Here is a 13,497-nt window from a genome sequence, read left to right as displayed (position 1 = left end):
GGCACATGTTGCTCTTGCAAAATGCCTCCCCACCACCTTACAATTCTAAAAATGATGAAATTGCTAGGAAGAAACCAGGACCCCCCCCCCCAAAAGCAGCTCCAATAGGGTGGAATCTGGAGGGCCGTAATCTGGGTTGGAATCATCATCATGGCAAGTAAGGCAGAAAGTTCAGGTCTGGATCCAGCACTTCTGGGGGACTAAAGGCAAGGCAAGCTCAGTGTGCAAGCAGTGGGTACACTACAGTAGGTACACTATAATAATAATTTTATTTATACACCTCCCAGTATAAGCTTACAAAACACACCAAACCATTTTGTGCTTTTAAAACAAGTGTAACTATCTTCAACCCCTAAACTTGCTTTCTAGAATGTTAGAATATTAATATACCACTGTTTAATTGGTACGCTGTTTAATGCCCAGGAGGGGATCCTTGGCATTGCTTGATGCTCTGCCACTGTGCCCAACAAGTCTGGTGGTGTTGCTGTTAAATGCCAGGTTGGTTTGATCCAATGCTGTGCTTTTGTAACCAGTGTATGAGCTGCAGCTGGTAAAAAGTACTCCTTGTGCTTATGCCATCACTGCATGGCTGTGAGCTGTAATGTCTTGAGGAGGAAGTTGGTTGTGCTCATTCCACAGACAAATTCATTTCTGCAGCAAGAACAGTTTCCTCCAGGTTTGCTGGAGTACAACTCACCCCCTCCAGCCCCCAGAGGTCAGGAGTGATGGGAGTTGTTGTCCAGAGACTTGGGGAGGGGGTACCATGTTGGGTACCCCTGCTACGTATAAACTGGAGCTCAATTCTACTCAGTTGGTCAGCTAATAATAATATTTAAAGCAAGCTTAGCTACTCTGGAGAACAGTCAGCAAATGCTGTCCCAAGGGAATACATACCTGAGTTGATGTTTTATCGCAGGATGTTTATCTTAATTGAATATTTCTTAATTGAGGGAGTGGCTTTCATGTTGTGTTCTCAGGAACATTGACTTTCCTCAGCGTATTGATGTTCCTTGATAAGAAGCTCAGTAATGACTGACATGCTCTCCCTCCCAAAAGGCAGTTTGCCCACCTCCTGCCTTATTTCCCCCCTGGCTGCACCTTTGGTGTTGGGAATGCTCTGAAGTGCAAACTCAGTTCATTATTCCGGCTCTTGGTAACACTTGGCAGCCTGTCTGGCATCCCTTTGGACAAGGCCTGTCGCGTAAAGCATAGCGGGAATCCTTTTGTAGGGTACAGGACATCACTGATTCCTGTGACAATCTGTAAAATCAAACAAACAGGCATAAAACCAATTTTTGTGGTAGCAACAGTTTTTAGTATGTTAGGTTTTAACATCTTCTTTCACCTGGTGGTTTCAGTAACGTTTATTGTGGTAGTGATTTTAGGAATGAAGGACTTCTTTTTTTTTTTTGAGACTGCTGGCTTTATGATGAGTTAAATTTTGCTGGAGTTTTTAAAACGATGTATGCTTTTGCTGAATAAAAGTTCCATGAAGGTAAAAAACCCAAACCTGATAGGATATTTAGCCTTGGGGAGGTGGAGCAGCAGTGGTGGTCTCTGAACTTTAGTTATGATTTCCAGGGCTGTCGTGGCAGTTCAGAATATCTCGATTGTTTCCTTACCCAACAATCTTCCTTCCTTCCTTTTCTTTCAAGCCTGCGGCTGTGGCCAAGCACTTTGCTGCCTTGTCTACCAACGGGGTGAGTATTTCAGTTTATAAGTTTCTGTAGTTTTTTGCCCTTCTAGAACAATTTAATAGCAGTGTTGGGATCAAAGTAATGTGATGCAGGAGATCAGTGATGCTAAGTCTCCTGTTGCTTTACAAAACAGCTGTTGCCTTGAAGATGTGGGAATATTTTGATGACTTTAGGTCTTCCCCTACCGAGTTTGTAGCATATTTTAGGAAATTGCATGGCTGGAAGGTTAACCCCCTCCCCTCCATTGCCATTCCTAAATCTCCCATGACACTTCTTGTTTGGCCCGCAGCTGAAAATATATGATGGAAATAGAAAGCAATACTATTGGAGTCTCTTGAAATATTCTACATACTTACAGTGAATTGATCCTACATGTGCTGGTTCTTAACTTGCCAAAATGGCACTCCTTGCTAAAGCGGGTGGGGTCTCCTAACAACTCTCAGCAGCACCCTTAGCAAACCACAGCTCCCAGAATTCTTTGGGGGATGTCATTGGCTGTTTAAAGTGGTATAATGCTTTTAGTGTATAGTGTGAATGTGGCCTTATTCTTCCTTCTTTCTTTAAAAAATACAGCCACAATAATATATTGGTTGCTCTGTCCCTATAGATGTAAATAGTGTTGCTCAGGCTTTCCCAAGAAAGCTCTACTTTGATAAACATTCCTACTGCGGCTTCTCGGCCACTGAATGTGTTTTGAATATGTATTTTCCCAACCCTAACTGGAGATGCTATTGAGAGTTGAACCTGGGGCTTTCTGTATGCAAAGCAGCTGCTCCACCATTGAGCCACAGCCCTAGTAATTTTTGCAGGCTTCTCTGCCTAGCACCAATCTGATCTCTAACTGTTGCTCTCTCTCTCTCTCCCCCCCCTCTTTCCCCCTTTTTTAGCCTAAAGTTAAAGACTTTGGAATTGACACTCAGAACATGTTCGAGTTTTGGGACGTAAGTAAAACATGCTATGCAAGTCCATCATTGGACAATAGGACAGTGCTTCTCATTCTTCTAGAATTCAGGCTCCCCACATACACATTTTTCTCTGGATACACAGGGAATCATTGTATGCAGCCTACTTCTTCACCCAGGAACCTGTTGTGAGGCAGCAATGCTTCTGAATACCAGTTGCTGGAAGCAACACGGGGTGGGGGGAGAGGTCTTGTGCTTGGCTCCTGTTTGTGGGCTTCCCAGAAGAGGCGTCCAGTTGACCACTGTGAGAATAGGAAGCTGGACTAAATGGGTTATCAGCCTGATCCAGACAGCTCTTCTTACATTTTTAGTTTTTTGTTTACTAAAACAACAAATCGTTAATGCTCAAACATACGTTAGCATGTACACAGACAGATACACACCAACAGATCAGAGTCTTCTCCTAAACAACCAGTGCCAGTGTGGTGTAGTGGTTAAGAGCGGTAGACTCATAATCTGGGAAACCGGGTTCGCGTCTCTGCTCCTCCACATGCAGCTGCTGGGTGACCTTGGGCCAGTCACACTTCTTTGAAGTCTCTCAGCCCCACTCACCTCACAGAGTGTTTGTTGTGGGGGAGGAAGGGAAAGGAGAATGTTAGCCACTTTGAGACTCCTTCGGGTAGTGATAAAGCGGGATATCAAATCCAAACTCTTCTTCTTGTGTTAACCAAGTGGGGGAAGGAAAGCTTCCATGATTTTGCCCAATCTTTAAAGCCATACAGGTTGGTAGGCATCAATGCCTCAGGACCTGATAATTCCTACGAACTGTATATGCCTTCCAGGTGTGACCCCCCTCCTCAATTTGGGATAGAATAAAAGTCTGTTCAGCAGCAGCGATGTGCTGACTGCCCCCCTTTTGCTAATATTTGCAGTGTGGTGGAGCTTTGATGAAGGGCAGATTTTAGGGGTCACCACCATGAATACACTGCAGAAAGTCTGGCCTCTTTGGCTCTTTTGCTAAGGAACTTGTCAAAGGTCAGGCTAGGAGGCCTCTGAACACATTTCAGTCTAGACAGCTGCTGGGTAATAGGAGATAGTTTGCTGCTCCCAGCTTCTGGACTTCATGAGTTATTATAAGCTGTGACATTTTGCCTGATGGGAGCCTACTGTATATAATCTAGGTCAGTAAAAAGGTCAAATGTCAGCCTTGCTTGAGATCTTGAAAGTGGTGCAGGGGCTGAACTTCGATCTTTGAGCTTATCATAAACTGCCTGGCAGTGAAGAATCCAAAGTTCATGACCGTCCAAGGATTTGGCTGCACCTTTTCCTTACCTCATCCTCCTGCCATAGAAAGGTGTCCCTTTCCCACTTCCCATGTGCCAGATTCCTCCTTAAGGTGACCAAGCTCAGGTGGCAAAGCTCTGCCCCAAATGCATATCCTGAAAGACCTGGCGCTGGGAATGCCCACTCGCTGCCTTTCGTCTGGCACCTCATTTTCCCCTAGTTTGGTGGGTCAAACTTCCCCTTATCCCTCTTTTCTAAGTCCTAAGAATCCAAAAGTTCCAGGGTTATAGCTAGTGCTCATTCTACTCATAGTAGACCTATTGAAATTTGTTTGCATGACTAATGTGGGTGCATTAATTTCAGTGATCTGCTCTGAGTAGCTACAACCCACAGTATTTTGCTTTAAACATCTGTTTTGTGATTTCTGTTGTAATGGCCACTGGTGACAAACAATAAAAGGCACTTTGGAACTCCTTGCCTCTGGATTTGAGGCAGGTGCCATCACTACAGTTTTCGGTGCCTGTTAAAACATCTTTGTTGAGGCAAACCTATGCAGACATTCAGAACTTGCATGTTTTATTTTTATTTTGCTACTTTTTGCATCTTTTGAATATTTTTGATATCTGTTTTCTACCAATAACTTTAATGTTTTATTTTATAAAACATTAATATATTACATCAAGCAGTATATATTTTTTAAAAAACACTTGACTGACTTTTCCTGTAAACTCCCCATCCCCAAGTGATATAGAGATGTTGTTACAATGCCTGCTTTTGCCATGGACTCAATCTACAGCCACCTTTGCTCTCCAGACATTTTGGGCTAGAAACTCCCCCATCAGCGACGCTGGCTGTGGGGCTAAAGGAGAGTTGTAGTTCAAAATATCTGGAGAGCACCCAGTTGAAGTGAATTGGGGGTTCTGTGCTGGAGTGCTTTGCAGAGGAGTCCCTGGTGGTTTGCGCCTAGAATACCTTGGTCTTCTCCAATGACTTTCCTCTCACCCTACCCTCTTTTCTGTTTGCAGTGGGTTGGTGGCCGTTATTCATTGTGGTCTGCCATTGGCCTCTCCATTGCTCTACATATTGGTAAGTACCCAGAGTTCTTGGCATGATATCTTCTTCTGCTACTATGCTGGGCTGATACCTTTGGTTTTGGGGGCCTAAAAAAAAAAAAGATCAAGTATATTTTAGAAAGCTAACTACTTTTTTTTATTAAAAAAATTGAGTGACTCATAACTTTGCAGATAGCTGTTTCTGGTTCTCAAAACTAGAATAGAAATCTAATGAAAATGGGGGCAGGGACCAGCCTTCTTCGCTTCTTTCCAAATTGAATGCTGTGTTGACTCAGTAGGGTAAAATTGTACAGGCACGTTGGGTTCGGATCACAAACTGCTTTTGAGTTTGACAAACCCAGCAAGCAAACGAAACAATGAGGAATAGAATTTTGCAGTTGTGTGGTTTGCAAACAGGCGTTTCCACTTAATAATAGTGGTGTTTGCTTTTTTAAAAAAAATCTATTTAGGTTATGATAACTTCGAGAAGCTGCTTGCTGGAGCCCATTGGATGGTGAGTATTTGGTTATTCTTCACAGATGATTGTGTCTGTGTCTCCACCTATTTGGTGACTTTAAACTGGGATTGGACAAAGTCATGGAGGAGAGGGCTATCAGTAGCTACTAGCCAATACTGATATGCTTTGCACCAGAAGCTATAATGCTTCTGAACACCAGTCACTGGGAACCTGAACCTCAGGAGGGGAAGAGTGCTGCTCTTGAACTCAGGTCCTTCAAGAGAGCTTTCCTGAAAAACATCTTCATGTACGCGACAACGGCCGTAAGAGTTCTGGTAGCACAAGGATGGAAGACTGAAGAAACCCCAACTAAAGAATCATGGCAAGAAAAATTGATGGACCATGCAGAACTGGCAAAATTGACATATAAGTTACGGGACAAGGATAACTGTGACTTTAAGGATGAATGGGAACCTTTCACAAAGTATCTGAAGACGCAACAAAGAACTGGACTCCTTGCCAGGTTTTAAATAAACATTCACAATTTTTTTACTGATAATAATCAGCTAAACAATTTGAAGATCTATACAACTCTGTAACATGCAGAAAATAGCGTTATTGGAGAAACCAAAGACTGGAACTGAGGGAAGTCGGGGGGTGGGGGGATGGGTTCTGGGGGGGGAGAGGGGGAGGAAATAAGGATATGTTTTTGGAAAATATGTTTTGTTATAACTTTGAATAAATAATAAAAAAAGAGAGAGCTTTCTATTAGGGCCTCAGAATGGCCACTATGAGAATGCTGGACTAGATGGGTCATCGGCCTGATCAGAAGGGCTCTTTGTATGATTTTAACCCGGTTGTTAGCTGGGGTTATGTAGGGCAAGCAAGAAACATCTCCCCCCCCTCAAAAAAAAAGGTCTTAATCAGTCTTCTCTGGCTTGGTAGATCACAAGCATTGGTCATACACAGTGAAAATCCATGCAACTCCCATTCACAGTTATAGGAACTGGTAGAAGCACCACTGGCTGAATGGGTTCTTATTTTCCAGTATGTTCAGAGGTTCTAGTATTATCCCCCCCTCTGCCCAGTGCACTGTTGGCTTTCACAAAGTAAAAACTTCTGCTTTCTACTGCTAGAAGCCAGCTCTGCATGGCTCTAAAGCTGGAGTTTCATGGGTGTGTTTGGCATTGGGTCCAGGATGGCCCAAGTGTGCTGTAGGTTTGGTTTTTATAACATGGGTGTGTTTTACATCCATTTGCCTAACAGGACAATCACTTCCGCACCACTCCGCTGGAGAAGAACGTGCCCGTGTTGCTGGCAATGCTGGGAGTCTGGTATATCAACTGCTTTGGGACTGAGACCCATGCGCTTCTGCCCTACGACCAGTACATGCACCGCTTTGCAGCATACTTCCAGCAGGTAAGGAGTGTCGTCCTTGGAGTCATTCCCTTGTGCTCCTTATTGGTTGGTCTGCTCTCTGAATCCAGGCTTGCAATCTTAAGAGTGGAATGAGGATCCTTGAATGTACATTGGGTGCAGGGAAGCATCCACGTTAATTACAGTCTGTGGGTCGTTCCACCAAATAAGAGTTGTGGCTTGCTGGGTCACAGGCTGCCAATGCTGCACAGAGTATAGGCCTCTGTCCAACCCTCCTGGTGGTGCACAATTAGCTGTGTGTGTCTCCTCTGTTCTGGCTGATTCTAGTACTATATATTCCTATATATGGTTCCATTGCTGCTGTTTTACTGTACAGTGGTACCTCGGGTTACATACGCTTCAGGTTACATATGCTTCAGACTCCGCTAACCCAGAAATAGTGCTTCAGGTTAAGAACTTTGCTTCAGGATGAGAACAGAAATCGTGCAGCGGCAGCGCAGCGGCAGCAGGAGGCCCCATTAGCCAAAGTGGTGCTTCACGTTAAGAACAGTTTCAGGTTAAGAACAGACCTCCGGAACGAATTAAGTACTTAACCCGAGGTACCACTGTATGTCTTTTATTGAAATGAGTTTTATTTCCTGATTATTATTTTTGTTATACTTTTGCAAGTAGCTTGGAGACTTCTAAAGTGACTAATAAATTGAATTGGTGATGATTCATGTATTAAGTCTGAACTTCTGCTGTCACTTAGGGAGACATGGAATCTAATGGGAAATACATCACCAAGAAGGGCACTCGTGTGGATTACAATACTGGGCCAATTGTGTGGGGTGAGCCTGGAACCAATGGGCAGCACGCTTTCTATCAGCTGATCCATCAAGGTATGTTGAAAAGTGGATCCCATATTCTGAGCATTTTAGTAGAGCCAGTTATCCCAGAGTTGGAAGGGGCCTTGGAGGCGGTGTCTCATCCAGGAAGGACAGTATAGGATGGCCAGGCAGGAGCCTGACCAGGCTGCACCTAATAACTTTCACCAAAGGAGGGCAACCCACATATCCAGACAGCCTATGCCACTGTCAAATAACTTCAGTGTTGTTGATTTCTATGCCTGCTTTCCATAGTTAAATCCAGCTCAGGGTGGCTTACAACATCAAAAGATGTATATATATACACACACACACACACACAGAGAGAGAGAGAGAGAGCGAGAGAGAGAGTGTGTGTAGATTATGTAGTCATGATCAGTAAATGAAAACATCTCAGCAAGTATACAATTAAACAATCCCCACATGAGTCGTAATAAGGTCTAACAATAAAAATACACAAGTATGAAACATCTCCAAAATTAAATCTTGACCCCCAACAAAAATCTGAGCACCAGCTTCTGTAGTAGGAGCCAGTCAGCCACCCACCCACCCTGTGGCCAGGTGGTAATAAACCAGTTAAAGCAGGGAGCAGGTCATGTAGGACTCCCAGCAAAGATCGTCTTCTTGTGTTCACCTGAAATCTGCAAATTACACATATTTAAAATTCATCTGGTTTTTATTGCTTATATCCCACATTTCCTTCAAGAAGCTCAAGGCATCATGCACAGTTCTTCCCCCCTTCCTGGTATTACCTTCACAACAACCTTGTGAGGTAGGTTAGCCTGAGAGGGGGTTGACTGGCCCAAGGTGATGCCGTGAGCTTCACAGCTGATTTGGGGATCGGAACCCTGGTCTCCCAGGTCCTGACCAGACTTTGTAACCTCCATCAGCATACCACATTGGTTCACGTTCTGTCCTTTGGCGTAGCAGAGAGCAAGTTGATGTATCTCAGGCACTTCTTAATCTGACCACTGTAATAGTGCTCCAGTTTGATGTGAAGTAAGCATCTGCATAAGCCACTGTCAGTGTGTTACAGCAGCGGAGATGTCAGGTCACTTAAAAATAAATCAGCAAATTAGAACTAGTTTCCTACAGTTAGCCTTGTCGAACAAGTTTTCTTAATGAAACTTAACTGCATCAAAGTGAGACGCTCATAAAATCTCTCTCTCTCTCTCTTTTTTTTTTTGGTAGGAACTCGTATGATCCCGTGTGACTTCCTCATCCCAGTCCAGACGCAGAATCCTATCAGGAAAGGGCTGCATCACAAGGTGAATGGTCAACAACCAATAGCTTGTTTTCAAAGCAGTTTCTTGCATGTGGGAAAACTTGAATACCACAGAGAAAGCAGATCCTTGCAAGAGATTCTTATTTGGAGACGCTTTCATACAAACTCAAGTCACTCCCTTATACAGTGGAACCTCTACTCATGTACGGAATCTGTTCCAGAGGTCCGTTTGTGAGTCGATCTGGGTCGTTGGGAGAAGCACCGTTCTGCGCGTGCGCATTTGGCGGCCAGCGTCGTTCTGCGATCTGCAGACAGCCGCTTCTGCACATATGCAGACGGCGGCAGCTGCTTCTGCGCGTGCACGAATCACGGCAAACCCAGTATTTACTTCTGGATTTGCCGCGGTTGCGAGTTAGATTGTTCGCGAATAGGGCCGGTGGTAAGTCGAGGTTCTATTGTACTGAATCAGTTTGCATGTCTATTGAGCCCAGCCTGGACTCCAGCTCCTGCCAGCACAGGGTTTTGAAGCGTAGCTGTGTATAAAACAAGTACATTGAACAAAATTGCTATTTGGCATAATTATATAATATGTATACATACATACATATTGTGTAGCATAGCTGGCTTGGCTCAGCTTCTTGCTTTAGTGAGCATTGTAAGAAATGAAGCCCAGTCCCTGGGTTCTGAGATTTCAGCATGTGCTATCAGAAGTGAATAGGTTCTATCTTCCTTGTGTTAAAGGGAGGCAGTGGCTAGCAAATGGACTTGGCAACAGGCCTCCAGCAAGAGATAGATGTTTTTAGCGCACTAGATGTGTCAACCAGCTGTGTGCTATCAATTACTGGTTTGGGGGAAGTGGGGGGTGGGGTGGAGTTGGGTGAATAATCAGGGTTAAAAAGGCAGTTATCCTCATTGTTGCTTTTGGGATTTCACTTCCTTCAATCATAGTATTTGCAATCCTGCCCTAACCATTTATATTTTAATAGTAACTGAAATTGGCACCTTCCAAAATCTGGCAATTGCCAACATGGGCACTACCAGTACATACCCAATTAATAGTTTAAAATGAGCATTTAAGTTGAAAAAAATTCAACAGGGCTAGCTCACTTGCCTTTTTTTAGGTGTTGGCCAATAATTTTGTGGATCTCTGTAAAGCTGGAATACCAAAATGTGGCAACTTCATTGCAAGTCCTACCACATGTGCGAGAAGTGCCCCTTAATTTTGCACCCCTCCAACACCACGGGGTATGAATTGGATTGATATTTGCCAAGCACAGAAGAGTAAGATGCCATTTCTGGAATGCTTTCAGTGCAATTTCCTTAAATGAAGCTGGAATTGCTTTGTAGGGAAATTTTGTCCACGTGGTATTCCAGTCCTTGGCAATAGAAATAAAAATATTAATATGAACAGTTGTGATATGCAAATCTATTTTATTATGTGTTTTTTAACAAAAACTTTTTTTAAAAAAGGATGGAGAAAATCAGCAGCATGGTATCTAAAATACGAAAGGGCAAACCACCTCTCTGTCTTAATGCTGGTCACCACAGAAAATGACACAGGCCTCTCTCTCTCCTTTCCTGCTAGATCCTTCTGGCCAATTTCCTTGCCCAGACTGAGGCCTTAATGAAAGGGAAGACCGCAGACGAAGCTCGTAAAGAGCTGCAGGCTTCTGGGCTGAGCGGGGATGCCCTGGAGAAGATTCTTCCACACAAGGTACCTCAGTTGCAGCACCGTTTCAAGCATTTGGGTGGGTCACAGGCATTGCACCATGGTTTGCAACTGGATGGATAAACTGAAGGCCAACCAGGGTGACTCCCCTATGAGGAAAGGTTGCTGTGTTAGGGTCTTCTTAGAGGAAAGGTGAGCAAGAGGTGGCATGATAGAAGTTGATGAAATTATGACTACCGTGGAGAAAATGGGTAGAGAAAAGTCCTGTCCCCCAATAACCCCAGAACTCAAGGCCATCCGATGAAGCAGAATGTTGGAAGTTTCAGGACAGTAAAGAAATAATAATTATTTATTATTTATACTCTGCCCATCTGGCTGGGTTTCCCCAGCCACTCTGGGCAGCTCCCAACAGAATATTAAAAACATGATAAAACATCAAATATTAAAAACTTCCCTAAAGAAAGGACTTCTTCACACAGCTCAGAGTTAAACTGTGGAACTTGTTCCCACAGAAGGCAGTGGTGGCCAGCAGCTTTAGATGGCTTTAAAAAACAGTTTTGAACAAATTAATAGAAAAGGCAGTCGGTGGCTATTAGCTGTCAGAGGCAGTAATGTTTCTGAATACCAGTTGCTGGAAACACTCTTCTTGCTTGCTGGTTTTCGACAGACATCTGGTTGGCCACTCTGAGAACAGGATGCTGGACTAAGTGGGACATTGGTCTGATCCTGCTGGCTGTTCTAATGTTCTTACGATACTGAGCCACCTACAGGCAAAGACTCATTTGACCCTGCCTGTATAAATTAAATGAAACTTTCATATAAATGAAAGCTTTCACTAAAAAAGAAAGAAAGAAACACACACTGTGGCCTGAACAGTCATCTGTTTTGAAGTGGTATCAAAGTATTTATTGCCTTTAGAGTCTTACAGGGGAAGGCAGGTCCCTGCTCCTAGGACACTACAAATCTAAGCCTGTAGGTGACAGCCAGGCACGAAACAAGGGATGAGTATGGGTGCTTGAGCTTTTGCTTTTATGAGCCGGAAGGACCCAAATGTTCAGACACAAGCTTGTTCAAGGGAGGATTTGAAGAAGTGGCACACCCTGTAGCTGTTACGGTTTTTCACTGACGATTTAGCTGCGAAACAATAAGATGCATTATTGACAGGTGTCTGAAGAGTAGAGTGTAGTAATAAATGTTTATCTCTTGTGTTTCCTTTATAGGTCTTTGAAGGAAACCGCCCAACCAATTCCATTGTGTTTACTAAGCTTAACCCATTCATTCTTGGAGCCTTAATTGGTAAACGTCTTACTCTTGAGTATTTGTATTCATAGACTGCTTTGTCATCTATAAGACTCACTATTCATCCTGCCTGTCTTCCTCTCTTTTCTTTAATCTGTTACAGCGATGTATGAACATAAGATCTTTGTTCAAGGAGTTGTATGGGATATCAACAGCTATGACCAGTGGGGGTAAGTCACTTTCATGTATATGGAGGGAGGGGCTTTCCTTGCAAAATGAGTCTCTGCTTTCCTAGGGGTTGGACTCCCACTTAACTTGAAAGGAGCCAAGATCAGTCTAGGCCAAACCTGTTTCATAGTGGAAGAATAAGCTATTTGCACCTTGGCCTATTGCTGTAGCAACTTTGCTAAAGGATCAGCAGGTATGTTCTTGACAGGTTGGACTGATCTTCACTGCCATCAATTGTGTGAGAAGTTTCCCCTGCAGACAACCAAGCTGCACTTAGTTACTGAAAAGCCTCCTGCTTTTTTTTTTTTGGTTATGCTTTTATAAATAGAAGCACCCAAAAAAGCAAAAGTTAAACATACATAGTTGGAAACATATACTGAAGAGAACATATTATTCCCCTTTATTAAGGGGAATAATCTCGCCTTTATTAAGAAGAGCCTTGCTGGATCAGGCCAAAGGGGGTTCATCCAGTCTAACATCCTGTTCTCACAGTGGCCACCCAGGCACCTGTGGGAAATGTGCAAGCAGAAATTGAGCCCAAGAAACCCTCTTCCCCTCCTGTGGTTTCCAGCAACTGGTATTCAGGAACATTACTGCCTCCAAATTGAAGGCAGAGAAATATCCATCAAGATTAGTAACCATGAAAATACGCATTCTGGATTGCTGCTTCTCAGCCAGTAAAACTGTTCCTGCCAGTGTGGCTCAACAGCTAGCTAGCATGTATTTGGACTGGGAAGACCTCGGATCAATCCTTTGCTCAGCCACAAAGCCTGCCTTGTGCACCTCAGGTTGTCCCGCTTACCACCAGTTGTGTGGTTGCAGGCCTTGCTGATTTGCACCCATGCTGCCCTAAGCTTCTTGGAGGAAAGCCAGGTTTTAACCAGTGTCTAAGCCAGGCCTTTGGTCTCTAGCCTAAATCCATCCTTTTCCTTCCCTTTGTATGTAAAAACCAGCGTTGAGCTTGGAAAGCAGCTGGCCAAGAAAATTGAGCCAGAACTGGAATCTGATGCGCCGGTGACATCTCACAATTCCTCCACCAACGGGCTGATCAACTTCATCAAGAAACACCGGGCCTGATCCGAGGGCAGGAGGGCTGCGTGCCGACGACAATCCAACCACCAAACACCCAGATCGATGTTGTAGTCTGTGTTTCGTTAACCACTCTTAACTGGAATAGCACTTTTTTTCACCAGTTCTGTTAGCTGTTAACGGTTAGCCTTGTTGCTTTTTTGAGCGTTGTTGCAAACAAAACCTTTTTTAATCTTGTGACACCTGGAAAATGCTGTTTAGTTGCTGTTCATAGCAGCTGAATTGTAACTGTTGGGTACTGTTCCCCCACCCACTCACTTCCCGCTCCAGCTCCACTCTGTATTGCCTAGATGGAAGCTGCACAACAGGCGGCAGCAAAAAAACCCTTTGCCTGCACTGTATCTTGTGAAGCTGGTGCCATTGTGAGACACCCCACCCCAACTTGTACAAGATTATACCACAGTTAACTAAA

General features: G+C 43.9%; 1 protein-coding gene across 1 annotated transcript in view; it reads left to right on the top strand.

Annotated features, from left to right (window-relative positions):
* GPI (glucose-6-phosphate isomerase) overlaps positions 1-13,497 on the top strand; it is a 31,590-nt gene extending 18,093 nt beyond the window's left edge. Inside the window, exons 8-18 of the mRNA XM_081017029.1 lie at positions 1,656-1,700; positions 2,585-2,638; positions 4,909-4,969; positions 5,406-5,449; positions 6,659-6,811; positions 7,521-7,650; positions 8,827-8,903; positions 10,446-10,574; positions 11,750-11,825; positions 11,932-11,998; positions 12,950-13,497. Coding sequence (XP_080873155.1) covers positions 1,656-1,700; positions 2,585-2,638; positions 4,909-4,969; positions 5,406-5,449; positions 6,659-6,811; positions 7,521-7,650; positions 8,827-8,903; positions 10,446-10,574; positions 11,750-11,825; positions 11,932-11,998; positions 12,950-13,073 — 960 coding nt within the window. The 3' untranslated portion in view covers positions 13,074-13,497. The remainder of the gene's footprint in view (positions 1-1,655; positions 1,701-2,584; positions 2,639-4,908; positions 4,970-5,405; positions 5,450-6,658; positions 6,812-7,520; positions 7,651-8,826; positions 8,904-10,445; positions 10,575-11,749; positions 11,826-11,931; positions 11,999-12,949) is intronic.

Source organism: Podarcis pityusensis (assembly GCF_964106645.2).
Source record: "Podarcis pityusensis genome assembly, chromosome: 8".
Lineage (NCBI taxonomy): Eukaryota > Metazoa > Chordata > Lepidosauria > Squamata > Lacertidae > Podarcis > Podarcis pityusensis.
This window is presented reverse-complemented; position numbering and strand designations above follow the sequence as displayed.